Source organism: Argiope bruennichi, chromosome 2 (genome assembly GCF_947563725.1).
Source record: "Argiope bruennichi chromosome 2, qqArgBrue1.1, whole genome shotgun sequence".
Lineage (NCBI taxonomy): Eukaryota > Metazoa > Arthropoda > Arachnida > Araneae > Araneidae > Argiope > Argiope bruennichi.
The window spans coordinates 131,356,636-131,381,148 of record NC_079152.1 but is presented as its reverse complement, the minus strand read 5'-3'; the positions used below and the strand labels follow the sequence as shown (position 1 = coordinate 131,381,148).

At 31.7% G+C, this 24,513-nt stretch overlaps 2 protein-coding genes across 5 annotated transcripts in view; one reads left to right on the top strand and one right to left on the bottom strand.

The window, feature by feature from the left end:
* LOC129956760 (cAMP-dependent protein kinase catalytic subunit 1-like) overlaps window positions 1-7,646 on the top strand; it is a 274,118-nt gene extending 266,472 nt beyond the window's left edge. For all 4 annotated transcript variants that reach the window (XM_056068719.1, XM_056068703.1, XM_056068715.1 and 1 more), the window contains one exon: window positions 3,376-7,646. In XM_056068719.1, coding sequence (XP_055924694.1) covers window positions 3,376-3,501 — 126 coding nt within the window. In that variant the 3' untranslated portion in view covers window positions 3,502-7,646. The remainder of the gene's footprint in view (window positions 1-3,375) is intronic.
* A 13,296-nt stretch (window positions 7,647-20,942) lies between these two features.
* LOC129956562 (double-stranded RNA-specific editase 1-like) overlaps window positions 20,943-24,513 on the bottom strand; it is a 30,388-nt gene continuing 26,817 nt past the window's right edge. Inside the window, exon 11 of the mRNA XM_056068494.1 lies at window positions 20,943-23,848. Coding sequence (XP_055924469.1) covers window positions 23,620-23,848 — 229 coding nt within the window. The 3' untranslated portion in view covers window positions 20,943-23,619. The remainder of the gene's footprint in view (window positions 23,849-24,513) is intronic.

The following is a 24,513-nucleotide window of genomic DNA, read 5'->3' as shown; positions in this document are numbered from 1 at the left end:
ATTAGGACTCAAAATTCAAATACTGGATTGTGAATATTTTATTAAACCTTAAAGAAGATTTTAATATCGTGGTTTCGAAAGCAGTATGCAATGTAGATTTCAAAATGTTCACAAAAGCAAAAAATAATTTTATTTAGGTCGTCTTCTTTAAAAATTGATATTTTCTTAAAGTTGCCAATATTAACTTTATAGTGAGTGTGTTATGATTTTCCAATGAACTGCCCGGTTTTAATATAATATTTTTAATCTACACAAACACAGCTACACTACAAAATTTACAAACACACGTAGACAATTAGGTTAAAGTAAACAGTATGGTGGAGGGATTCCACCGTTTCCAACCGAAAGCATTCGGCGTTAGCGCAAGGGTTGCGCATAGGAAAAAGTCGAACTCAGGATGCAGGTCTCCCGTTCAACTGCTTGTCTGCAAACGCCACAAGGGGCTTCTGTAAAACGCCACAAGGGGGCGCTCTCTGATCAAGGGGGAAAAAAAGGAGCTACAACTTAGAAATTTCATAATTTTCTCATGACCAAATGCATGTTGCCAAGTTCTAGAACGGAAGTTCCAAAGAAGCTTTACACATTACATTATTATTAATATTCAAAGGAAGATAAAATACTATTTGTTATGACTCAATGCAAACTCTCCTTTTGTTTTAAATGTATTTATTTTCACAACACGACACAGAGATAATGAGGCTATTTACAGTAGAGAAAGTTATTCTGCATAGAATACGTACATAATATTGATGAAAACTTATATAAATACTATTAAAAAACGTAAGTTAACGTAATCACATCAAAAAGCCATTTTTTTTTTTTTCGTAACCTAAACTAAAAAGAGGTTGCCAGATTCCAAGTTGGAATTAGCTAAGAGTAGAATTAAAGAAACAGGAAATACAAAACTTAATGGTGAGTGGCAACACTATTAAATATATTTATTAATGACCACCATAATAAAATTGAAATTAGATTTGATTCCACCTAGAATCGTTTTTTTTAAATAATAAATTGTGTGATGGCATAAAAAATGCCAGGAAACATTTCTGACATCCAATGGAACGAAGGCAAATGGTTCTTGCTGCTAACAAAGTTCCAAAAGCTAGAATAATGTAGCTTGCACCACACATATTTGTAGGAAACGATGAGATTAAGCTTTGTGATTTATCCTAAATCAAAATATTAATAATTTACTATTCAAATTAAAGGTTCCAGACATTTTAAGAGGATGAATATAAAGTTCCACAAACTTCATGATGCAAAATTATATGCGTTTTGCTTTTTTCCACAAATCTATATAGAACAAATAAACGCAAGCGGAGCCATGGATAAAGCGGTTAAGATTTGGCAACACCTTCAAGGTTTATATTGAATATTTCTATTGGCATCACATTTACGACAGAAGTCGGTTGTTATCGCATGTTATTTAAATTACTTTTGATAACAAAACGGAAAACTTACTTAAAGTGTGTGTGGGGGGGGGGGAATCTTAAAAGAAATTTCTTAATTGTACAAAAATAAAAAATAAAAAAAAACCTTGATAGATATAAGATACAAAATATAAATTTGCTTAATTTTTTTGTATACAGATGAATGCAATGGAGAAAATAATATCTAAATTGCAAAAGTAAAAATGCGAGAAGTTGACAAGTTTTTTAATATTTTTTTATGACGAAACATGTCGGGAAATACTATATGAAATATATTTTGTAAATAGATCAAATAATTAAAAATTTTAATTCAAAAGTCAAATTATAATTTAAGTCACGTAGCAACTGCAATTAATGTTCCAATCTTTACACAATTGAAATGGTTTACTAAATCCTTGTATACTGTTAAAAGTGATCAAGACGAAAAACGAAATAGGAAAATTTGTATTTCAATATTTTCTTTGCGATCTTAACTTTTGGCAACTTTTTATTTGTTGCTATTTTTCATGATAAAGAATTTTTTTGGAGGGGGGGTGACTTTTTCACTGTCGTATTTTGAATATAAAGTAATTTGATCGCTTTTTATTATTATAATCAATAGAAAATGTTTCAGTAAATGAAAAATTTGTTGGTAGCAGAAACAAGAACATGTTTTTTAATGTAATAGCGGCCTCCCATACATTTTTCTCATGCTCGATCCCGTGTTTGCAATTAATTAGATTTCTCCTATAACGTTAAACGAATCTTAAAATAGGATGTTATTTATGATTTTACAAGAAGAAAAAAAAAACCCGAACGAAGCTCGGTCTTCCAGATTCTATATGTCTCATTGAAATAATTAAAAAAATATACTCTTATTACATTTTTTTCAGAACATCCTGTATACAGATAACGCAAAGAATTCTCCCACTGAACTAGTTATTATGACTCGGGGCTCTACTTTCGTTTCTGTTTTGGAATCAGTTTATTTTTGCACAACATAAGACAGAGAGTTTCATAAGGCTATTTACATAATTATGATAGAAACTGATCAAAGTATTTACAGATGAAGTAGACTGAAATTGATCAAATGATCCGTATATCAAAGAAATGAATAAAGTAATGTGAAAAATCTTATCTTAAAGCAAACACAACATATTCTACTAAAATCAAAAACTGGATTGCCAGATTCCAAATTAGAATAAGATGTAACGCAAACTCTAAAATGAAAATAAACAGGAAATACAAAACTTATTAGGAGTAGCAACACCAGTTGTCCCAAAGGCTACTAACTAAAATTTAAACGTTTCCTTAACTTTGCTTATGTTGCCGTTTTTTAGAATCCGACTGCACGATCGAATTCTAAGAAACTGCTACAGAAGCGAAATTGTTTCATTGAAGGTCGATAAATTTAATTCGTAATTGATTGGAACATGAGTTCTCTGGATTCAGTTGGCTAAGATTATTTTTTCCCTCGTGATGATCAATGGATGAAGAAATGCCATTTTGCAATGACGATTTGCTGTTTGTTAACCACGTGATCTTCTTGGGCGGAGCCAGCTGTCAATCATATAAATACCACGTGGTCTTACTGTTAATGCTAGAATATTTTCTTTTTATTCCAGAAGCGAACTTGATTATCATGGGCTATATTGGGTGTGATCTCGGCTCTCTGCCGAATATTATGGTATGTGTAACTCTCTAGGCCTGCTAAACCTTGTAGTATTTTCTTGGATACGATGTACGCATTAATATTGAATTGTCTTGGAAGGCGTAACCACGTGCCTTTTGTTTATCAAGAAATTTTTCAGTCTTTAATTTGTTGATGTTACGTTTCTGTTACCAATAAACCACAAAAAAACAAACCTGTGTCTTCAAGTTATTTAATAACCAGGCACCAAACTTCGCTATTAAATTAATTATTGCGAATCACGAAAGCAATAATTTTCACTGTTTCTTCTTCCAGGTGGAGGCTCCATTCATTCCACCAAGCAAAGGCCCGGGCGACGCGAGCAACTTCGATGAATACGATGAAGAGGCACTGTTCATCGCGACCACCGAAAAATGCCCCAAAGAATTCGAGGACTTCTGAGATACTCTCTCGAATCTGTCGACTCTTGTACAAAGATTGAAGATCCCTTGTCGTGGCAGAGATGGAAGCGAGCGTCCGTTTTTCGAATGAGTTTTTCTTTTCTTCTGTCCGATCCCCCTTTATCCCAATTCCCCCTGTTAATAAAAATGATTTTTTTTTTCTCAAGAACAGTATCAAGAGCAACTAGAACTACGAATAAAAACAAAAACTCTTCTTCTTCGAAAACAAGGAAATGAAAAAAATAAGCTGTGTTTTAACAATCAAAGTAAGCTTTTTAACATTTGAGTTGCATTTACACAAATAGTGCAGATTCTTGAAGCTATTCGAGTATTCTAGGATAGAAAATGATTTGTGTATTAAATTCTGATCGAAGAAGAAAATCGTTTGCTCTTAAGAATTTTACCTGATAAATATTTCAATGGAAGTTTGAAACTGGCGAAAATATTATTGATTTAATATAAAAATGGTAATCATACGTTGTTAATGTTCAACAGAATTTTTGCCAGTGTGTTTCAGCGATCAAAATGTTATAAAGAATATCTGTAAATTAAGTTTTTTTTATTTGATTTATGATATATTGCTGCTCGTTTTAAGCTGCATAAATGCAATGTATAGGAATGGTTTTCATTCTTTAACGTAGTAACATTTTAGTTGTTCATTTTTGAAATGTAGAATAATTTTAGATTGATATTTACCATAGCTGTATGGGGTATTTATTGTACATCTATATACATTTCTAGTCAGAATATCAAATTGAATTATTTTATTTCATATGTTATAAATCTTTAATTATTGAGTTTTATGGACATATTGCTGTTGCATCAGCGATTTTCACACATGTCAATGTTTCTCTTTTGTGCACAACTCCCATCTTTTATTCTATTTAAAAATTTAGATATTTTGGCTGATTTTAAAACTCCATATATTCGCTGCTGCATTTGATAGTTTCTCATGCTTTGCAAATACACTGAAATGACATATTCATATCCCAAACATATTCAATTCCATAGTGAAATGACTTTTCTTGTCATAGAAACCATATTTTCCAAAAACATTTGCGTTTACAGTTCCCGAAAGAAGCGTTTGATCAAATAATAAGTTTTACGAAATGACTCAAACAGACTCGGCATTTTCAAAAGTATTACTGAAATCAATGGAGGATATGAATCGAAACTGATGAAGCCATCAAAAGACTTGAGATATACAGATCAATCAGTCTGAAATTTTCATAAATAAAAATTTCTTTTAAATTTTCATGAAATTTATTTTAATCACCCGAGCAAAATAAGAACAGATTTTGTGGTGGATCATTAGCAAATAGTAATTCATTCCAGTGCTGTCAGAAGATATCTGTTCTGTTTGTTCCATTGTTCGATTTGAGAGGCAGAGCATAAAACAATTATCTTCCTGTTAAAATTTTCGTGTAAAATAATTTCCCATTCAAAATTAACAGTTGATTGATTAAAAAATCAAAATTTTATTTAGCTTATTGAATACAAATAATTGAAAAAAGAGTGGGACAAAATGTGACTGCTTTATTATTAACTTGCTTTCACTGCACTTTCAGTTCAAAACAATCTCTGTTCAAAATTATTATTTTCCAGTGAAGCTCAGAATGTAATTTTAGCTTAAAAGGTTGCATCTACAGTGTTTTGATATTTTACCTTCTATTTTAAAAGTAAATTACATATCAAAATATTGATATAGAAGCTAAAGAATCTTCATCAAGATAACCATCTCACTGAAACAATTTAATCGTTTGTTTGTTTTTTAGATAGAACCAAACGATTCTTTCTCGCATATTCCAGGCTGAGCTTTTCTTGCTTGCGAGTTCTTTTTAATCCAATTCGAGGGAACACTGCCTTTCAGATCTCTTATCATTCAATACATCAAATTCAATCAACTGCGAACCACTTATTAATTCCATTAGAATTCTTAAAACGATATTATTAAACTAGTATTCCTTCACACACAGCGAATTTAGCTTAAAATGTATACAAAAAAGTTTCATTGTACATTGTAAAGGAGTTAACTTTTTGAAAAAAAAAATGTGTACTTTTTGATAGCATTTTTGAATCGAAATTAAATTTGATATTCGTAGTTTGAAGAAAAAATATGGTTTTGATAAATATATTGTATACCTCAAATGAGAACTATGTACGTAGTACTTTTTAAAAGAATAAACGTTAGAATATTAACCAAGCACAAAATCAACCATTCGAATACGAATAAAAAATTCTACAGTGGTGCCTTCATCTTGTCCACTAATAGATAATATTAGATCAAATTCTTTAGATTTTTATCCTCTTTCGAAAACTGAAATTATATCAATTATGATAAATATTCATTTTTATACGAAAGCTACTTGTAAGCAAATATTTTAAAAGAAGTTTTAAATCAAGGACCAACAAAAAGATGAAGTATTCACTCTATCTTTATCCAGGTAGATTACGAATTAGTATTATTAATAATTAATTAATTAAGTATATAATCAATACGTTTGATTCTCTACTTTCATGAATAATGAAAAATTCAAGAATTTTAATTCGTGTGAATTAAGTTTTGATTTATTTAAACTATTAAGGTTAAGTGAATCAACTAAAGCAACAATATTCAATTATGAACGGAAATGTTAAAAACATATTTTTAAGAAACCTCCATTGCAGTTTTACCTAAAAATATCCAATCCGAAGTCAACCACAAATCTTTCAATTAAGATTTGGAAACTGAAAAGAGATGGATTAAGCTCTTAAATTAAAAAATTTTAGTCTAGATGTAATTAATGTTTTTATAAGATGTCGATGTATATTCTATCATTTCAAATCACAGGTCAAGTATACGTTTTTTCCTTTAATATGTTCAGTATCTGATACAAACTTCGTTTCGGTATATTAGAACGCATTGATAACTGGTATTCATAATAAGAAAATTCAAAAAATTATAGTGCATTTTACAATAAAACGAAACTAAAAATCATATGAATCAAATTTATTTTCAATAACTAAGCAAAATCATGTTAATCAAACTTATTTTCCATAAATGAGTAAAATCATGTTATTCAATTTATTTTCAGTGATTAAATAAAAGCAGGTTAATCAAATTCTAGTAAATAAGAAAAAATCTTTGAATCAGTCCATAAATTTCCGATTACATTATATACATATTTTATAATTTGTTTGATGTGCAAAAATTCTTTTAATAAATATTTTCTTTACGCATTCTAAATGCCTGTTTATAAGGTTTCAGTACAGTAAAAACTAATGAAAAGAATATATTAAATCCTTCCAGCTTCAGAATATCTCGTGTTTTGCAAGGATGATCAAGATTTCATATGTCTAAAATGACTCATATGAACAAAAATATAGAATGTCTACCATATTACGCAATCACAAATTTGTCTCGTACCTGAGGCGGAACGGGTTAAAATGCATTGCCATTCCAGCTCTCAAATTCTGAAGAAAAGTGTATGCAGAAATCGAAAGACTGAATAAAATTTGAATTCGAATTGTGGTTACATTACTAAAATTAATATTTCATTATTTTTAAAATATAAAACAAAGAATTAAAAATAAGAAGCTAATAATATTTAATTTCCCATAGATACCAGAACAATTCCTAATACCGGTCAAAAATTGAATAAGTTTTAAATCAAACCATCTTTTTCATTCAAAACTGAAACAGCTATATAAAAGCAACTATAATTATTATGCTGAAATGTATTTTTTTTTGTAGTTAAATTATAGTCATTTAATGTGTTTTCCTACAGCTGTATGTAACTGTGTACATGTAAGTGAGCTTCTTTATTTTGAACTCTTTTATGTTCCTTTTGATTACTGTACATTTTACATATCCTATTAATCAATGTTCTACCTACTGAACAAAGTAACGTATTCTGAAAGCTCACTTTTTCTATATTTGTTCGATATCACTAAAAGTGTCCCCTTCAAAGCCAATGAAGGAGCTTACTGATCCATTTGTGCTGTTCTCTAGCATGTGTATGTTCCAAATCAGAGTTGTAAAAATTCCCCGTTTCCTTTCCTCCTTTCTTATGTATGAAGTTTTCAATACGTGTCAATGTACCATTTAATCTTTTGATAATTCCCATATTTCTCAAAATTTTCGTACCATTAAAGTGTATGTTACCATTCCTGAGTCCTGTCTTCATTTCACCTCATTCTGTATAGACATATGGCGCTTTTTTTTTTTTCAGACAATCTAAACTATGAATGTGTTTGAAAATAGAATAAAGGAACAAGACGCCAAGCTACGATTCCACACTCTGGTTTAGGAAAATGTTTAATTAAAAGTTTCGTGAAAAATTATTTGGGCAACCAATTTATTCATCAGGGATATTAGTTATATTTAATTTTAATTAAATCGTGTAGATATAATTTCATGCCCATGATTCCATGAAATTGGCAGAATTTGAAGTCTCATTATTTTAATTGTCTTTCATACATTATATTTATTGTTTCAAAATTTTTCACTACCATAACATCATACACACTAGAACCATAACATCATAGTGCTGTATATATATATATATATAAAGAGCACTATGATGCATATGTGTATATTATATATATACACATATGCATCATATAGTATAGTATATATATATATATATATATATATATATATATATATATATATATATATATATACTATACTATACTATACTATATACAGCACTATGATGCAAACTTCAAAAAATCATAATAAAAAAAAGTAATGCTCGAAAAAAATTGCGGTTAGCGGGAATGTGTTCAGAGATCCTTTGGATTTGTTATTTCCATTAAAAAAATGTATTTAAAAAATGACCGATAGATGGCGCTCACACGTCATACCGAGACTGTTTATGCAAATCAGTATAGCTATAAAACATAAGGCTGGAAATGGATCTGTCATTCGACGCCAGTAGCATGCTACCGCTACCGGATCGAGCATTAGTGGTGAAACTGTTCTATAAGAACGGTGAATAGACGACTAAAGCATTGCGACAGTTACGGACGGTGAAAGGAATTAAGGAGAAGAAAAACTCAATTTCATTGAATGGGATATTGAATTTAGTTCACCGTTTTGAGGAAACGGGAAGATAAGAGGATCGTCCACGAAGTGACAGACCATCCGTCAGCACTGACCGCGTCCCTGTTGTCCAAAGGGTCATGAGAAATGTGGCAGCCGAGACTTCAACGGGGAGTTCCAGTGCACGTGAAGCAGGTAAAATAACAGGAATCCCGGAAAGGTCGATCCGACGCATTCTGCACGAAATCTTGAAGCTGCATCCGTACAAGATAGAGGCATTTCACCAATTGTTGCCAGCAGATTGCGAGAAAAGACAAGCCTTTGCAACATGGATGCTCGCACAAATGGAACATGACCCATAATGGTTACTGAACATCATGTGGGCAGATGAGGCCCACTTTTCATTGCATGGTGACTTCAATATGCAAAACAGTCGCATCTGGGCAACATCAAATCCTCGACCCTCGTGTGTACACGACCAAACCACTACATTCTCCACATGTGACTGTTTGGTGCGGTTTCACTGCGTCCTTCATACTAGGCCCTTTCTTTTTTGAAGAGCGTTGTCCTGTAACCGATTGGAAAACCTGTTCCGTCACTGCAAAACGCTATCTTAGGCTTTTGCGAGACCAAGTTATGCTTGCTTTGCAGCAAAGACGTGCGTTATCTTTCGTTATCTTTCGTCATGCAAAATGGTGCCCCGCCCCACGTTGCTAGTTCCGTTAAGACGTTTCTCCTAGACACATTCACTGAGGACAGAGTGATAAGCAGAGTATGTAAGAATGTGTGGCCCTCACGATCGCCAGATCTTTCACCAGCGGACTTTAGGTTGTGGGGATACCTGAAGTCTCGTGTCTACCGGGGCTCTCCTGCCACTTTGATGGAACTGAAAGATGCCATTCAATTGGCCGTGAGTGGCATCCATGCCAACATGTTACACGCAGCTGTAATAGGCGTAGTTACGCGCCTCACTTTCTTAATACCTTGTGGTGGCGGTCATGTTGAGCATCTTTTGCTTTAAAATAAAATGTACTATAATATTACTGTGCTCTGTTTTCCTGATTTGCATAAACCGTCTCGGTATGACTGTGTGAGGCACCATCTGTCGATCATTTTTAAATACATTTTTTAATGGAAATAACGAAATTCAAAGGCTCTCTGAACATATTCCCGCAAACCGCAATTTTTTTCGAGCATTACTTTTTTTATTATGACTTTTTGCACGAATTTATGCCGCACCCGGTATATATATATATATATATATATATATATATATATATATATATATATATATATATATATATATATATATACATTGCGGTATTGAAACATCACTTCTTTATTCGTCTAATAAACAACATTGTTATCTATTGTTAAAAATTTGGAAAAAAAAATTCCCAAAAAATTGCATAAATTCAGAAAACATTTTACAACTATTAAACTAATATCATTAAAAACATAATTTCTTAAATTTTAAAACATCATAAATTCCTTTTTGACAATAATATTTTCGGAAAATATCGTGGGAAAACACTGAAATACAGTTTATTTTTAATTAATTAAAATTCTACTTTAAATTTCTAGAAACCTCTTGCCAAGTGCACACTCCTCTCCCTCCAAAGTAAAGAAGAACTTCTTCGTTTGTGCATCTCAAATAATTTCTTGGTTCTGCCAATTAAACACTTGTTTTAGTTATATTAATATTACATTTTAAAGCAACACTTGGGCTATTTTGAGATGAGCTTCGTAATGTTGAAACTCGGTCTATCTCGTATTTTTGAAAGAGAATGGCAGCTAGTTGCACAAGTACTCAAAAGCCGAATATGTATTTTGGACACCTTTTTCCGCTTACGGACACGGAATGTATTTGACACGGAATTACAATTGCAATTACAAAATCCAACACCAAATTTCATTTATTTAAGTTATTACGTTAGCATGCATGAGAAAGTACGGATCGACGGACTATCAAACCCTTGACGGATTTTGTTCAAACTTGGATACGGATTTAGATTTGAGATGATAAATTCCTGAGCCAAATTTTATCTGCTTAGCTCTTTACGTTTTGTAGCTATAGTGTTGAAATAATCGGACAGCCAGACATACAGACTTCTTGCGAATGGATTTCATTCAAAGTTTAATAGAAATTAATTCAGATTTGGTGCAAAGACCATATACCAAATTTCATCCACCTGGCCCAAACTGTTTTTGCGTTGTCTTATTCACAGACAGGCATAATTCTAAAAATATTGTTACGAAATTTCCGGGTTCGTTTGGATAGTGGGAGTTATATGGTGTGGAGAACGCTCAATCAGCAGGCGGCAGTAGGAAATAAAACAACGACGTTTTTTTACAAGAAGACACACAGGACAGCACAAAGACGACAACTATATACAGCACAGAGGACGATTATCTTCAGCCGAGACGTGCAGCATACAACCAGACTTTACTGCAGACAGTAGCGCACATCTTAGTTCAGCACTAGCTTCACTCCGTCGCTGCTCCGCTTATCTCTGGAAGGCCAGTTCTTAACGTCGATTCCGACTACTCTTCTCTGTCGCTTCCGACTACTCTCCAATCTGGTTCACGACTCCTCAATTCACGACTACTCCCCGGCAATTGCAGCTCCTTTTATAGGTCTGAGAAGGCGGGGCTAGAAGCCTCTCAACCAATCAGGAACGTTCGAGGCGTAACTCGGTTCCTACAGGGCGGATCGGGAAAATTCTCGATGTTTCGGGTATAATCTATTTTGGCGCCAAAGTCGCCAAATTCGTCGCCAAGTCGCCAAATGGTCACCAAGTTTGTCGCCAAGCTCTGGGACCTGTTTTCTGGATATGTTTTTCGAACGCGGAAATATCTGAAACATAGACATTCATCAAAATCTCGAGTTTAAACTTTTCGACGATTAAAGTACTTTTTACATTTCATATAGAGGGAAGTAAAAAGGGACCAAGAACAGAGTGTGTTGGTACCATTGATTTTAGAAAATGAAGAAGTAAATGATTAAAAAAATGTATAAATTACTTTTAAAAAAATCTTAGAATCTTATTAAAATAATTTTAATCTTACATTCTATACATTAATGAAACGTTTTGGTGTTTAAGGCTATTGTTAGTGTTTTTGCTCCCCAACACCACTAACAATTTGCAATTGCTATGCACCACGATTAAGGCAATTAGAAATTGACGATGGCAAAATTATACTCAGAATGTGGAATTATTCACCATTCATTTCTGAAAATTTTTTTGGCAGCATTCATTTTCCCTTACTCTTAAATGCATAGCATCTAAATTTGAAGTCCTCACAATCACTGCTTTTTTATCTACAACTCTCTAAATAGACATAATTTAACTCAAGTATTGATAACATCGACATTAGATGCAGCTTTACACCAAGTGAAAATTATCGACTATTCCCACGTATTTAAAAAGTTTGCAGCATATCAGCATACGTCATCTATGCTCCAAATTCTTATATATAAATGACCCCTTGTTCCCCAGATAGAATTTAAATCTGCAGAATTTTTGTATGAAGCAGTTTGATTGTGCAAGATCCAATGAATAAAAATAAGAATTACTAGTAATGAAGTAAGAATAGTAAACACGTGCTTCCGCAGTGAAGATTATAAAATGTCTTTTGAAAATTTCGAACAGAGTGGTTTATTTATGGTAATCAAATCAAAATTCCAAACATAGATAGAATTTTTTACAGATGATTCGAAAAACGATAGTAAAGTAGGAGTTGCAATAGTATTTTACTACTATGGGGGAAAAATAGATACAAATCTTTCCAGGCAGAAGTGCAAGCTCTAAAGATGGCTATTGAATATTGTGAAAGGATGGAGGTCGAACAGGAATGTTAAATTTTTTCAGATTCTTTGTCAGTCCTACAAGTTTCTCACAATTGTAATACGGAAATAAAGACCGTAAAAGAAAAGATTAAAAAATATAAAAATAAACAAGTGGGTAGAGTTTAATTGGATTAAGGCCCATATTGGAATATATGGTAATGAAAGGGTGGATCAATGTGCAAAATGAATGGTACAGAAAGAGAGTGTTTATATAATTGCCCCCAAATCAAATAGTTTCTTAAAATCAGAATTAAGAGAAGATATAAAGATAAATATGTCTGACAAATGATACATATCCAAAAAAGGAAGAGTAAATTTTCTTCCTAATCCAGAAATAAAATACCATCCACTAATAATCCAAATTATATCAGGGCACGGGAGATTTCCTGTATACTTTCAGAGATTTGGAAGAATGCGGGAAAATAATTGCATCTGTGGAGGAATTGGAACAGTTTATCGTTATTTAAAAGAATACGTGGAAATCTTAGAACCAATAAAGAATCTAAAAGTTGAAAATAATGACTTAAGCCCAGTATTAATGGTGCCAGAAAATCATAAAATACGGAAAAAAATGATGTTGAAAATTGATAGGTGTTTTTTTTTTTTTTTTTTTTTTTTTTGCCAACTATTTAAAAGTGTTTGCCTTTCTTTTGTGCACATTTGGAGGAATCTTGAGAATTTCGAGGAGATTTTCTCAAAGTGGTGGCCTGCTCTTCGTTTAACAGGTTGATAGGTGTATGGGAAGATGAGGAGGAAGGTCAGAAATTGACCATCATGTGGTTGGAAGCCAACCGCCACGAAGAGGATGCCAGTTTGGTGAATTGGTCGATGATACGGATGGATTATGATAAAGGCAGCAGTCGGCCACAAAATCATGCCGATACTGCTTCATTCAGTGGCGGCGGGGTGGTCTGCTCTACAAAACAACAACCACTCCCTTCTGTAAATACCTCGGCAAATAAACATGTGTATGAGAGCTCTGGAATATGTTCATTTTATCTAACAAAGAATAACATGAGATGCAGGTCATTTGGAGGAAGGAAAACCCTTTCAATATTTGTAAGCATGATTTGAGGAAAATCTATGATTTCTATAGCGTCAAAAGTGTTTATGAGTTTCACTTTCATTTGTTTAATCAGAATTTCGGTTCATTTATTAACACAGATATAATATTAGCATCTTTGTGTTTCAATTCTTATATTTTTTTACGAATTTTATCCAATTTGCTATAAAAATTCAATGACAACAATGCAGATATGAATGGGGTCCCACTATCTCCTGGCATTCAATATTTTCAGAGCAAGTCTGCCACTTGCTCTGAAAATATTGAATAAAGGAAATAATTTTCCTTAGGCCACTGCCTAAGGAAAATTTCTCAAATATATTCTGTACAAAGTGACCACCTTTCATTTGCAAATTACTAAGTAATTTGATTATGAATCGCAAAATTAAAATACACTAATCAATAATATTTCATATTTCTATTAATTAAATTTTACAGGCAAGTTTAATTTTAAAGCTCTGGCATGAGTTTAATCATAATGAAATCTTTAGAATATCTTCTTCATTCAAAAGACTAACAACAAATCCAAAACGTAACTGTTGTTGCAAAATATTAGTAAGAATTCTAATGTTACATACGTTCCTAACATGATTTGGTGCATTATAAACATATTCAAGAAGTAAGCTTCAGGCGCCTCAGTTTCTTATAACAAATTTTAAGTAGATAGGGAAAGTTTACAATAGACCTAGAATTCATCAGAAATGATCGTGACACGATTTCGAAAATAGGAAAAACTACAATAAGTAAAAGTTAAACATAATTCCAAATTATTCAAGATATGAATATCATATACTTGCATACAAGGAAGCGTTTTCAAAATTTTAATTTAAAAAGTATAAATTTTTCTTTAAAAGAAATTATGTTCATTGCATCATTGTTTGGAATTGCCAGCCTTTTCAATAAATCAGCTTTTCTTCTTTTCTTTTTTTATGGAGGGAGAGAAATACTTTTAAACTATGGAAACTGTTGTGCGTACATTTTTCTATTTACCAGTTGAATTCTGGAGTTCCGATTCTGGACAATGGTTTTTCACTAAAATGTGGCGATCAAAAAAAGCTGAGAATTCGTGAGAAAGATGACAAAAACTAATAGATATATTGTGTTTTGATATGAAACTTAGAATTCCCAAAAAGCAGAAAAAAATCAATTGTTTTCCATTAATTAAAGAAGAAATTCTCTATAGGCTTATTATGCGATTCCCGGGAGACACCGCAGATATGGGGATGTTTACATATGGTAGTTGGTTCTCCTGGCCCTGGTATGTACAAAAATGGTGTGAGGTTGGCTACCGATAACGGAACAGGCTTCGGACGGGAGATGTTGTACCGTGACCGGTGAGGGCTCTTAGGAACCATAATTCTTGTCAATGATATTCAGATCATTCAAATTTTTCGCACGTCTTCCTCGGGGAGAGGGGGGGGGGGGCAGAGGTCTAGGTAGTCGCATGTGATGATGACATATTTATAATGCTATTCATTTAGTCCTCAACATATCGGCCAATAACTTCCTGCCGCCCATTTCCGTAAACTGCTTCATTATACATTTAATTCTTAATCATAATCATGATTTTCACACATCATCTTGTCGGGTATACACAGCAAAAGGTTATTTAGATCCAAAGTTAATATCAATTCCAATTCCTTTCCCTTTATAGTAACATACTATAATATCATTAGTTAGAAAAAAAGAGAAGCAAGCATATAGAAACAAAAATTAAAAATGTTTAAAAAAACACACACAACAACAACACTTAAAATATATGTTTGAGTTTTTATTTTACTTTAATATTTAACTCATTTCAGGGGTGTTTGTGGGACCCCAAAAAATCCCCTGAAACTTTTACGGACTTACTACCGACATTTTGGAGTTTCGAGAAGGGGGGGGGGGAGAAATGAAAAATTACAATTATGAAGTATTGAATGACCTAATTATAAAAGTTCAACGAATTACTTTTTTTGCAAAATTAATAACCATTAATTTTGCAAAATTAAGACCTTTGAACCCAGGTCACGTGATCGCACATCTGGTCGAACGAAGTCTCTCCCTTTTTTTTCTGCCGCGCCTACTTGCCGAAAAGAATCCAGAAGAGAATGTCCGAGAACCGGGGGAATGAGTCATAACTCGCAATAAGAAAAGAACAAAAAAGAAGTTTTTTCCCCCTTCTCACGCATTATCACTGACTTTGGAGAAAGAAAGGAAAAGTTTTCACCACACACACTGACCTTGCGTTTTCTGCTTTCAAAGCAAACAAAATTACCCAGATCAAAATAAATAATTCATTATTATTCCTACTTCCTTTTGAATGACGATCCCCGGAATTTCCGGGTATCGAAGTTCAAAATCCCCGGAATTCCGGGGTTTCCCCGGAGCACAAACACCCCTGCTCATTTTTTCCCCTCACTAGATGATGATAATATGCGTGTTTTAAGGGAGAACTTGGTCATTACGAGCAATGTGACCGTGGTATGCTTGTAATGTGGCATATATGATGGTATGCACAAATACGGAATAGAACCCCACACATACTCAAAAATAAAAAGAAATTCTAATGTTTGGAGAACGTAATTTCTCAAAGAAGAAAACCCGGGGTATTAAAGCACGAATAAACATTCCACTTCGAGGAAATCATAAATTATATTTCATTTAAGCCGAAAAAGAATGTCAAAAACTTTCAGGTGATATGAATGAGGATGGTCTCCTCTAAATTTTCTCGGATACTTACTAATGTAGTAATTATCATTCTTCTCTCTCCATAAAATTGTGGAGCGTGGGCAAGACGAGAACGCTACGAGTGCTCAGATTTTTATTTTCAGAACCCCGCATACGAGAGTTACGTACTTTATAATCAAAATGCATTTAGGATGCCGTTTCTTCGACCCATTAAAATTAAAACTTTCCAGAGAATTACAATTTTGGTAACGAGATCCTATACCAAATTTAAGTCATCGAGCTTTTAAGATATCGCGATTACATGCATAAGAAAGTCAGACCGGTAAGCAGTTGTTGGCGCATGCGCGCTCCCAACCGGTCAGGTGATCACGAATGTAAAACAAAGATACCTCGGCAGACGCCGTGTGGATTTCGGCAACAATTGACTTGGGTAATCACAATGCAAATTAAAAAACGAAACCCACAATAACTAACATTTTTGTCATCTGGATTAATGTTTTGTGTTGTCTTGTGGGGTGTTAATAAAAAATGCAGAAAAAGACACACTGGTCCGTCATTATTTTATCAAATGAACACTGGATTTCAAGCCAGACCAGCAGTCAACCCTTATAAAATTAGATAAGGTGTTAGCATTACATACTAGACCTTTGTACCAAATTGTATCCATCTAGCTCTTTCGTTTTATAGTTATCGTGTTCGTTTGCACTAGGACAGACTTTCTCTGAAGGGATTTCGTTCTACATTTGATAGATGTTTAGTTTATTTAGTTATATTAATGTCCCATTTTAAAATAACATTAGGGCTATTTTAGGACGGACCTCGTCAATTTGAACCAATGTCAGATGACGAGGACGGCAACTGAGCTGGCACCACCACCACCCTCCAAACTTCTACACCACACCAGCGGGAGGACGTTTGGCCCCGATGAATGTAACGTGCACCAGACTCGTTTACACGTCGGTTCTTCGGTGGAATCGGGTCTCGAGCCCGAGGCCCTCCAGTTCCAAAGACAAGACCTTACCACCAGGCCACCGTGGCCCCCTACATTTGATAAAAATCTACGAATTTGCTTTAAAGATCACATGCTAAATTTCTTCCATCTAGCTCAATGTGTTTTCAGTTATCGTGTTCACATACATTCAATTTATACAATACAATCAATACAGGCAATACATACAAATTCCAAAAATGCGTTTTTCGAACTCAAAAAGGTCTAAAAAGAGATAAAAGGGTTGCCATTCAAATCTTTGCGTTTTCCCTGTACGTATATTCAAGATACGCGAAAGTGCAAAAATAACACTCATTTGTTAGTAATAATGCAATACGATTTTAAGGAGTGGAAAAAGCAAGAAAAGGAAGCAACAGTTGAACATTATTTGAAATAAGAGCATATCAAAAGAATTCTGATATTTATATATATAAAAAAAATCCTTTCTCTTTATTTATTATCTAGAATTTTGCAAGACAATGTTTATATATTAAGGTGGGGTGGGGATATATTACTTCTTTAATTGTAAGTCACACAAAATTAAGGACTCAGATGAAATAAAACCTTTTCCTTATCATGATACAAATAATTTAATTACTTCACAAAAAAAATTACAAAGCAAAATTACTTTTTTTTATTTATTCATTTTTCTCGATTCATATATTAGGGCATAGATTTTTCAGCTATCAGTTTCATGGAGCTAGTCCTTAACAAATAACGTACGACATTTTTGTATGGCCTAATGTACATTTTTGTTATTTCACTTTCAGTGAACATATGTGAAAATATTTCCGATATAACATTGAATACATTAAAAGACGAATGTGACACAACATGTTTTAATGCCTATAAAAATCCAGCTTTAAAAGGTTGTTGTTTAACTAAAAACTTCGAAATCGGTTTATCTTCGGACATTAAAGTTGGTTTCTTCGGACTTTACATATCATCTACTCCTTCATTACTTTAGACACATATCTAAAATAATAAAGTCTAATATTAATTATGACTTTTTTGAACTGACAAGCAATTTCGTTTCCAATTTTTTTTTTTTTTTTTTTTTGGCATGATTAATAAGTGCTTGTTTCCCAAATATTATTTAGGCTTATTATTTTCTTACTAAGTGAGCAATACTCAACGAATGGATTTTGTGGGACTTCTCGAGCCCTTTCAGCAAAATCAGGATTTTTTTTTTAATCCGTCCAATTCGTATTAATTTGTTAACCGGATAATTAACTTACATTCAATTCGTTTTGCTTTGAAATATTTCGTCATACCCAGTTAACAGGTTAAATAAGATTTTAAGCAGCTCATTGTCAAAAAAAAAAAAAAAAAATCTCTAATCTACTCTGAATAAACTCACACTTTCTCAAATGATAAACCATTCAGTAAACTCGCGTGTATAATATATGATCTGAATAGTATTTTAAATGGACGATACTCAAATTTTCTATTTCTTTTAAACTTTAAATGATAAATTTGCCCTGGAAATTAAAAAACAGCACGAAATTCAAGCATTTCAGATCTAAGGGTTAAAAAAAAAGCCAGAATTCCGAATTATAATCATTTCTACATCTAATTGTATCAGACATTTTTAACATCATTTTTCATGCATAAGAGATATTTACTTTTTTTACTGCAAATTTATTCCTTTCATAATATCATGTTTAATAGCAGGAGATACAGATGTTTTATCTTGCTTTCTTTTTATTGTTTGAACACACATTTATTTTTAAATAAGTTTTTTTTTTTTTTTTTAATTCTATCTATATAGTATAGTTTTAAACTAGAAAAGTTCAACACTTATCTTGACAGTTGCACTTCTTGATAAACTGAGAATGAGAAGTTCATGGGGAGGAGTCTTCTTTCTCATAATCTGGGAAAATTATCATAAAATCTTCCATTATTCAACTATAGCATCATTTAAGTAAAAATAAGATATTTAATTTAAAAGAATTTTTGCTTCGTGAATTCTTATTTGAGAGAATTTGACACCGAATTATGCATTCAGAAATATTAGCTGTTTTTAAGCTTTCCACAACATTTTTAAACCACTTAGTCATTAAGTTTTTTGAATACTTTTAAAATCAGAATACATTCAGAATTATTCAATACATATTTTGGAAATTAAGTTCAGAATTGATGAGAACTGAATTCTTTCTAATAGGCAGAATGCAATTTTGATATAAATATATTAACTTAAATAATCCAGCCAAATTTTATTTTGACATTAAAATATATTTATTTCTTATTATCGGGATGACCATCCCAATATATTTGCATCTAGATAAGTGAGGAGGAAATATGAAAAGATTAGTTCTCAAAATTTAAAAAGCTATAAAACAAAGAAAAAATATGCGTAAAAATTTCAGATCAATATATGCATTATTTTTAAAGATTATATTATATAAGCATTGAAAAATGGTTAAAGGCACTTTTCTGTCTGTTCAAATTTGATTAAATTTGAAAATAATTATTCTAAAAATTTTGTTCAACAAAAATTATTTTTATTCAGTTGGAGTTTCAGACAAACAAATAAAAGTCTTTGAATTGATTTTTATCCAAGGATTGGATTTTTTGAAAAATTCAGACATTGAACTGAAATTTTACATAATGCATTTTACTAGAACTGCAAAAACTGATTTTTTTTTTTTAATGTAAAATATTTTTCAAAGAAATTTTTATTTACAGTGTAATTATGCTACATTAAGCTTCGATTAGTCATTTCACAAATTCATTTAATATCTATTATTTTCTAATTTAAATTTTTTTTTCTCTGAGATTGTATTTTATTTAAAAAGCAAAAGGCAAAAGTAAGATGTTTTCACTTTTCCTTTTTCCTTATCCAGTCAGATATTGGCACAGAAGCCTAATAACTTAAAGCAATAAAAATAGGCGTTTTTCCCATTTTTCATGACATTTGAAGATTAAGATGTTTTACAAATAGAGTTGATTTGTTATAAACATCACATAAAAATGAAATTAAAGATTAAACAATTTATCTGAATAATTGCTTTTGATGTTTATAATAGTATACTTAAGATACCAAAAAGAAAAATTACTTAAAGTTTGGAATGAAAAATAATTACTTTAACACATTCCGTACGGCGCTCTGAGCTCTCCCAGGCCCCGCACATTTTTGAATACTCTAGAAGCAAACTTGACAAGCAATAGGATGCATATATGAACATTTTTAATTTGCATTAATTTGAATATTTACATAGGTTTTCTTAAATATTAATATATATTTTGAACATGTATTTATTATATAAGATTTTCATATTTTTACAATTATTTATTTCACAGATATGAATAATGCTTCCGAGTGTGAGATTTGGTAAAACATATTCTCTTGTGCAATGAATGGTGTTAGGCACGATCTGCAACAGTAACTTCTTTTAAGACATTAAGGACCACTCATGAATTTTCCAGTGTTTCATGTCCCATCTGTTACGGATGGCTCATGAGCTTTCTCGGTTGTGTGTCCTGTCTGTCACTGCTTTATAAATAACAAGATTATGATCATTTTAGAATGTACAAGTTTCCCCAAAAACATGCCGTCCCAGGCGTATTAGATTTATTTGCAGTCTTTAACCTGTTAAATATTTGCCTCTGATTATGAATCGATTTAGACAAAGAAACGTGAAAATGATGACCCATACGCAATGTTTTAGCAACCGAAAGCAGCAGAAAAGTGTGTATCAAAGTGAAATATTCCTGCATATAAATCAGTAACAACCTGAGATAGAAAATCTCATAAAAGAAAACCATGATCAACAACAGAAATGAAATTCTAATTTTGGTTATTTCCAAGTTCACAACTGAAAGAAATAAAACAGACACAAGAATACTTTCAGTACATATTTTATTTTTAAAAAAACTACAAAATTTGCTACAATAAACTATTATGCAACTTTGTTAGGCAAATGCATTATCTACAACAGTATTCCTGAAACTATGAAAATCCTGTAAATTTACTAACAGGAATAGTTCGAAAATTTTAATTTCAAAATTCTATATCATTTTTACCTAAAATTTTCATTATACTTCAATTGCTATAATGTAGAATTAGTAATTTTGAGTGCTCTTCAAATTCTTCAAACTAAATCTAGAGGAGGGGAAAATCAGAAACCAAGTCCCAATTCAAGGAATGAGCAAATAAAATTTAATTCATCAACATTTTTCATTATAGTGAAAGGCAAATTAATTCAATCAAAGTAATCATTAAAGATTGAGAGAAATTTTTGTGCTGAATTAAGCAGCCATTTTTATTCAAAGATTCAAAGAAATTCTAGGTGGTTTTTAATGTCGTCATAAGCATAATCATTAAAACATTTCAGATATGTAATTTCTAACACATAAGAGATTTTTTAAAAAGAAATATTCTTGGAAGACTAATGTAAAAATTAAAGCAATGGCTCAAAAAGTATATTGAAATATATAGCTAAAAAATGTGCGTTAAAAATTGAAATAATTGAAAATAAATTCAACAAAAAAAAAGCACAAATCTATAAATTTTTTCATTCTATATTATGTTCTCAAAAATGTATAATTAGAATGATTGGTCAATGGAATTAAATAAGAATGTATTTGAACTATGCAGCAGACTACTATACAATTATCCATTAATGACACGTTAAAAAAATTTACAACCTCGAGACTATTTTTTTAACAATCAATGCGTTATGATGCTGAAAAATAAAATGATTCAATAAAAATAATAAGTACGTATGAAACCATATTTACAACAAATACTAGCTGCTTTTCACAAGAGAACACTCAAAAATACATATAACATACTCTGAGTAAAATGCAGTAAATGCTATCACATAAAAAAAATGTCAATTTTTCACGTAGGATACCAACTGAAGTAAAATGCAAAAATACAAAACTCCAGTTAAAAATAAAGTAACAAAAACAGCTTAAAAAACTTGGCAAAGAAAAAAAAAACACAAAAAGAAAATCATGATGCGCAAAATAAGATCTCAATGGCATAAAGTTTGTTCAAAACACAAAAAAAACTTAACGGTTTAAAAGGTAGTTCTATCAAATATATATATATGGAAATACTTATTTTATCACAGTTAAATGTTGATCTAAAACATTTAACAGTGAATTTCCCTGGAAATCCAGCAAAGACAGAGTGGGAAACTAGACTACTGCGATTGAATTCCTTTTTAATTCTAGTCCATTATGTATCATTTATGGGAGAAATCTCGCATGGACCTCTTCAAAGGGTGTCTCCCATTTGATTGAAATGAGAACACTGCACCGATTTCTGACAGGTTTTGAGACAACACATGACAATACAACAGATACATTTTGACTATTTACACTTTCTTATAAGCAGTTCTAAATTACTGAAAGGACAGTTAAGTAAATACACAAAAACAACATTTAACACCACTTTGACAAGTTTGCACACTACACACAAGTATCATTTCAGCTTTCAACATGGATGTACAAGAATTTGAGAACTTCCTGATTAGATTAATTAGGAAACTTTGGCATCTCCATATTGAACATTAGCTAAAATGCCGATTTGTTATTTCCATTTATTATTTTTTTTATCTTATCACAGTTTTAATGCATATAAATACTGCATGCATCTGGACTGAAATTCAGGAGTTAAAAAGAGCATTTGGTGATGTAACGATACTCCCCTGCCTGCTTGCCACTGTTGCCATAACAGCCGAAATCTCACCACACCAGAGAAAATTAAAAAGGGCAGATTTATTCTGTTACACTTATTTTAAATCATCTGCAGATATGTTTCAAATAAAAATTGTGAATCATTGAAGTTTATTTAAATCCTTTAAAGAAGAAATATTTTTAAAAAGATGAAAACTAAAGAAAGCATCCTTTTCGATCACTTCCTCTTCAGTTAGACAATGCATAGAGACAGAATGAATATAGATAGTACTGACAGAATAACTGTACCTAAGAAAGTCAATAACACGAGAGAAATCTACAAACTATCTAACAAAGTAAAGAGTTTAAAACTGCATATATTAGATTAAGATTTGTGTTGTAAATGTTTAACTAGAGTAGAAGGTATCTCGATAGGTTAAATTAGAATGACTTTTTATTCAATTTATTAGATGAAGTGCAGTAAAATTTTAACCTATCCAGCTATAAGATTTAAAACCTCAAACTTGGAAACAGCGACTTTTTATACCTTTTTACCTTAAGATTTTTTTGGCAACAATTTCTAAAATTCTTATCTCTTAGGAACATAAAACATTATGCTAGGATACACATTTATCTAAAAAACAGTAAACAATTAAAAACTCAAATGATAGATAATACTAAAGAATATGGCACAAAACATACTCTACATAAGCTTTCAAATTAGAATAACAGTAGTAAAGAAATCCTCCAAATATAGAAATGGTCACCTGCTTCAAATTGCTTACTATAAAACTTCATTAAGAGTTTAGATCTGCATTGCAACCTATATTGATTTCAAGACTAAAGATTTTTCTCTTAAATAATGTGAAATTAAATGCTGATAAATAGCAGAGATTACATAAATTCCTCCTCTTCCTCTGGCTTGCGGATCCAGGTGCCACGGCCCAGCTGCTGGAATCTATTGAAGAGTACCTCTTTTGCTGCTTGGAAGTCTTTGGCTGCTCTTTTCGCTTCGCCGTAGGTAAGAATAGAGAGATGTTCAACTCCAAATTTTGTAGCAATCTCCTTGAAACTTTGAAAGAGAACTGCCTTGCACAAACGGGATTGCAACTGTCCTCCAGCCCTGAGAAAAAGGAATATTTTGTAAGATATTTAAAAAAAATAAACTGGTAGGACAGATCTCCTTAAATCTTGTGGCATTAATCCAGACTCTTTATTGAATCTATCATGCAAATATGTATTTGACACTTTTTTCCTGACTAATTGAAAATAAATATAACTTTAAATAATAAATATCTTATACAGAATTAGTTATAACCACGAGATAACATACCAAATTTCACATATTTAAGTCATTCTGTTTTAGTTACTGCATTCACATATATGCATATGTACAGATTGACAAACATTCAACCCTTCAAAAAATTTGATTCAGAATTTGATAAGAATCAACATTTTAGATGATAAACCTTTGTACTAAAATTTATCTATCTAGTTCTCTATGTTTTGTAGTTACTGAGAACACTTCTACTACATTTCTACAGCAGATAGTCCTCAGCTGTGTGGGCTTCGTTCAAAATTTGACAGAAGTCTACAAGTTTGGTCTAAAGCTAATTTACCAATTTTCATCTAGCTTAAAATGCTTTTGAGTTATATTCACAGACAGACATAATGCCCAAAACACGTTTTTCAAACTATGTAATATCTTGTTACTTCTTACACAAGAAAATAAAAGAGCTCAACAGAAATACTTCAATATTAAAAACAGACTAATCATTTACAATTTAA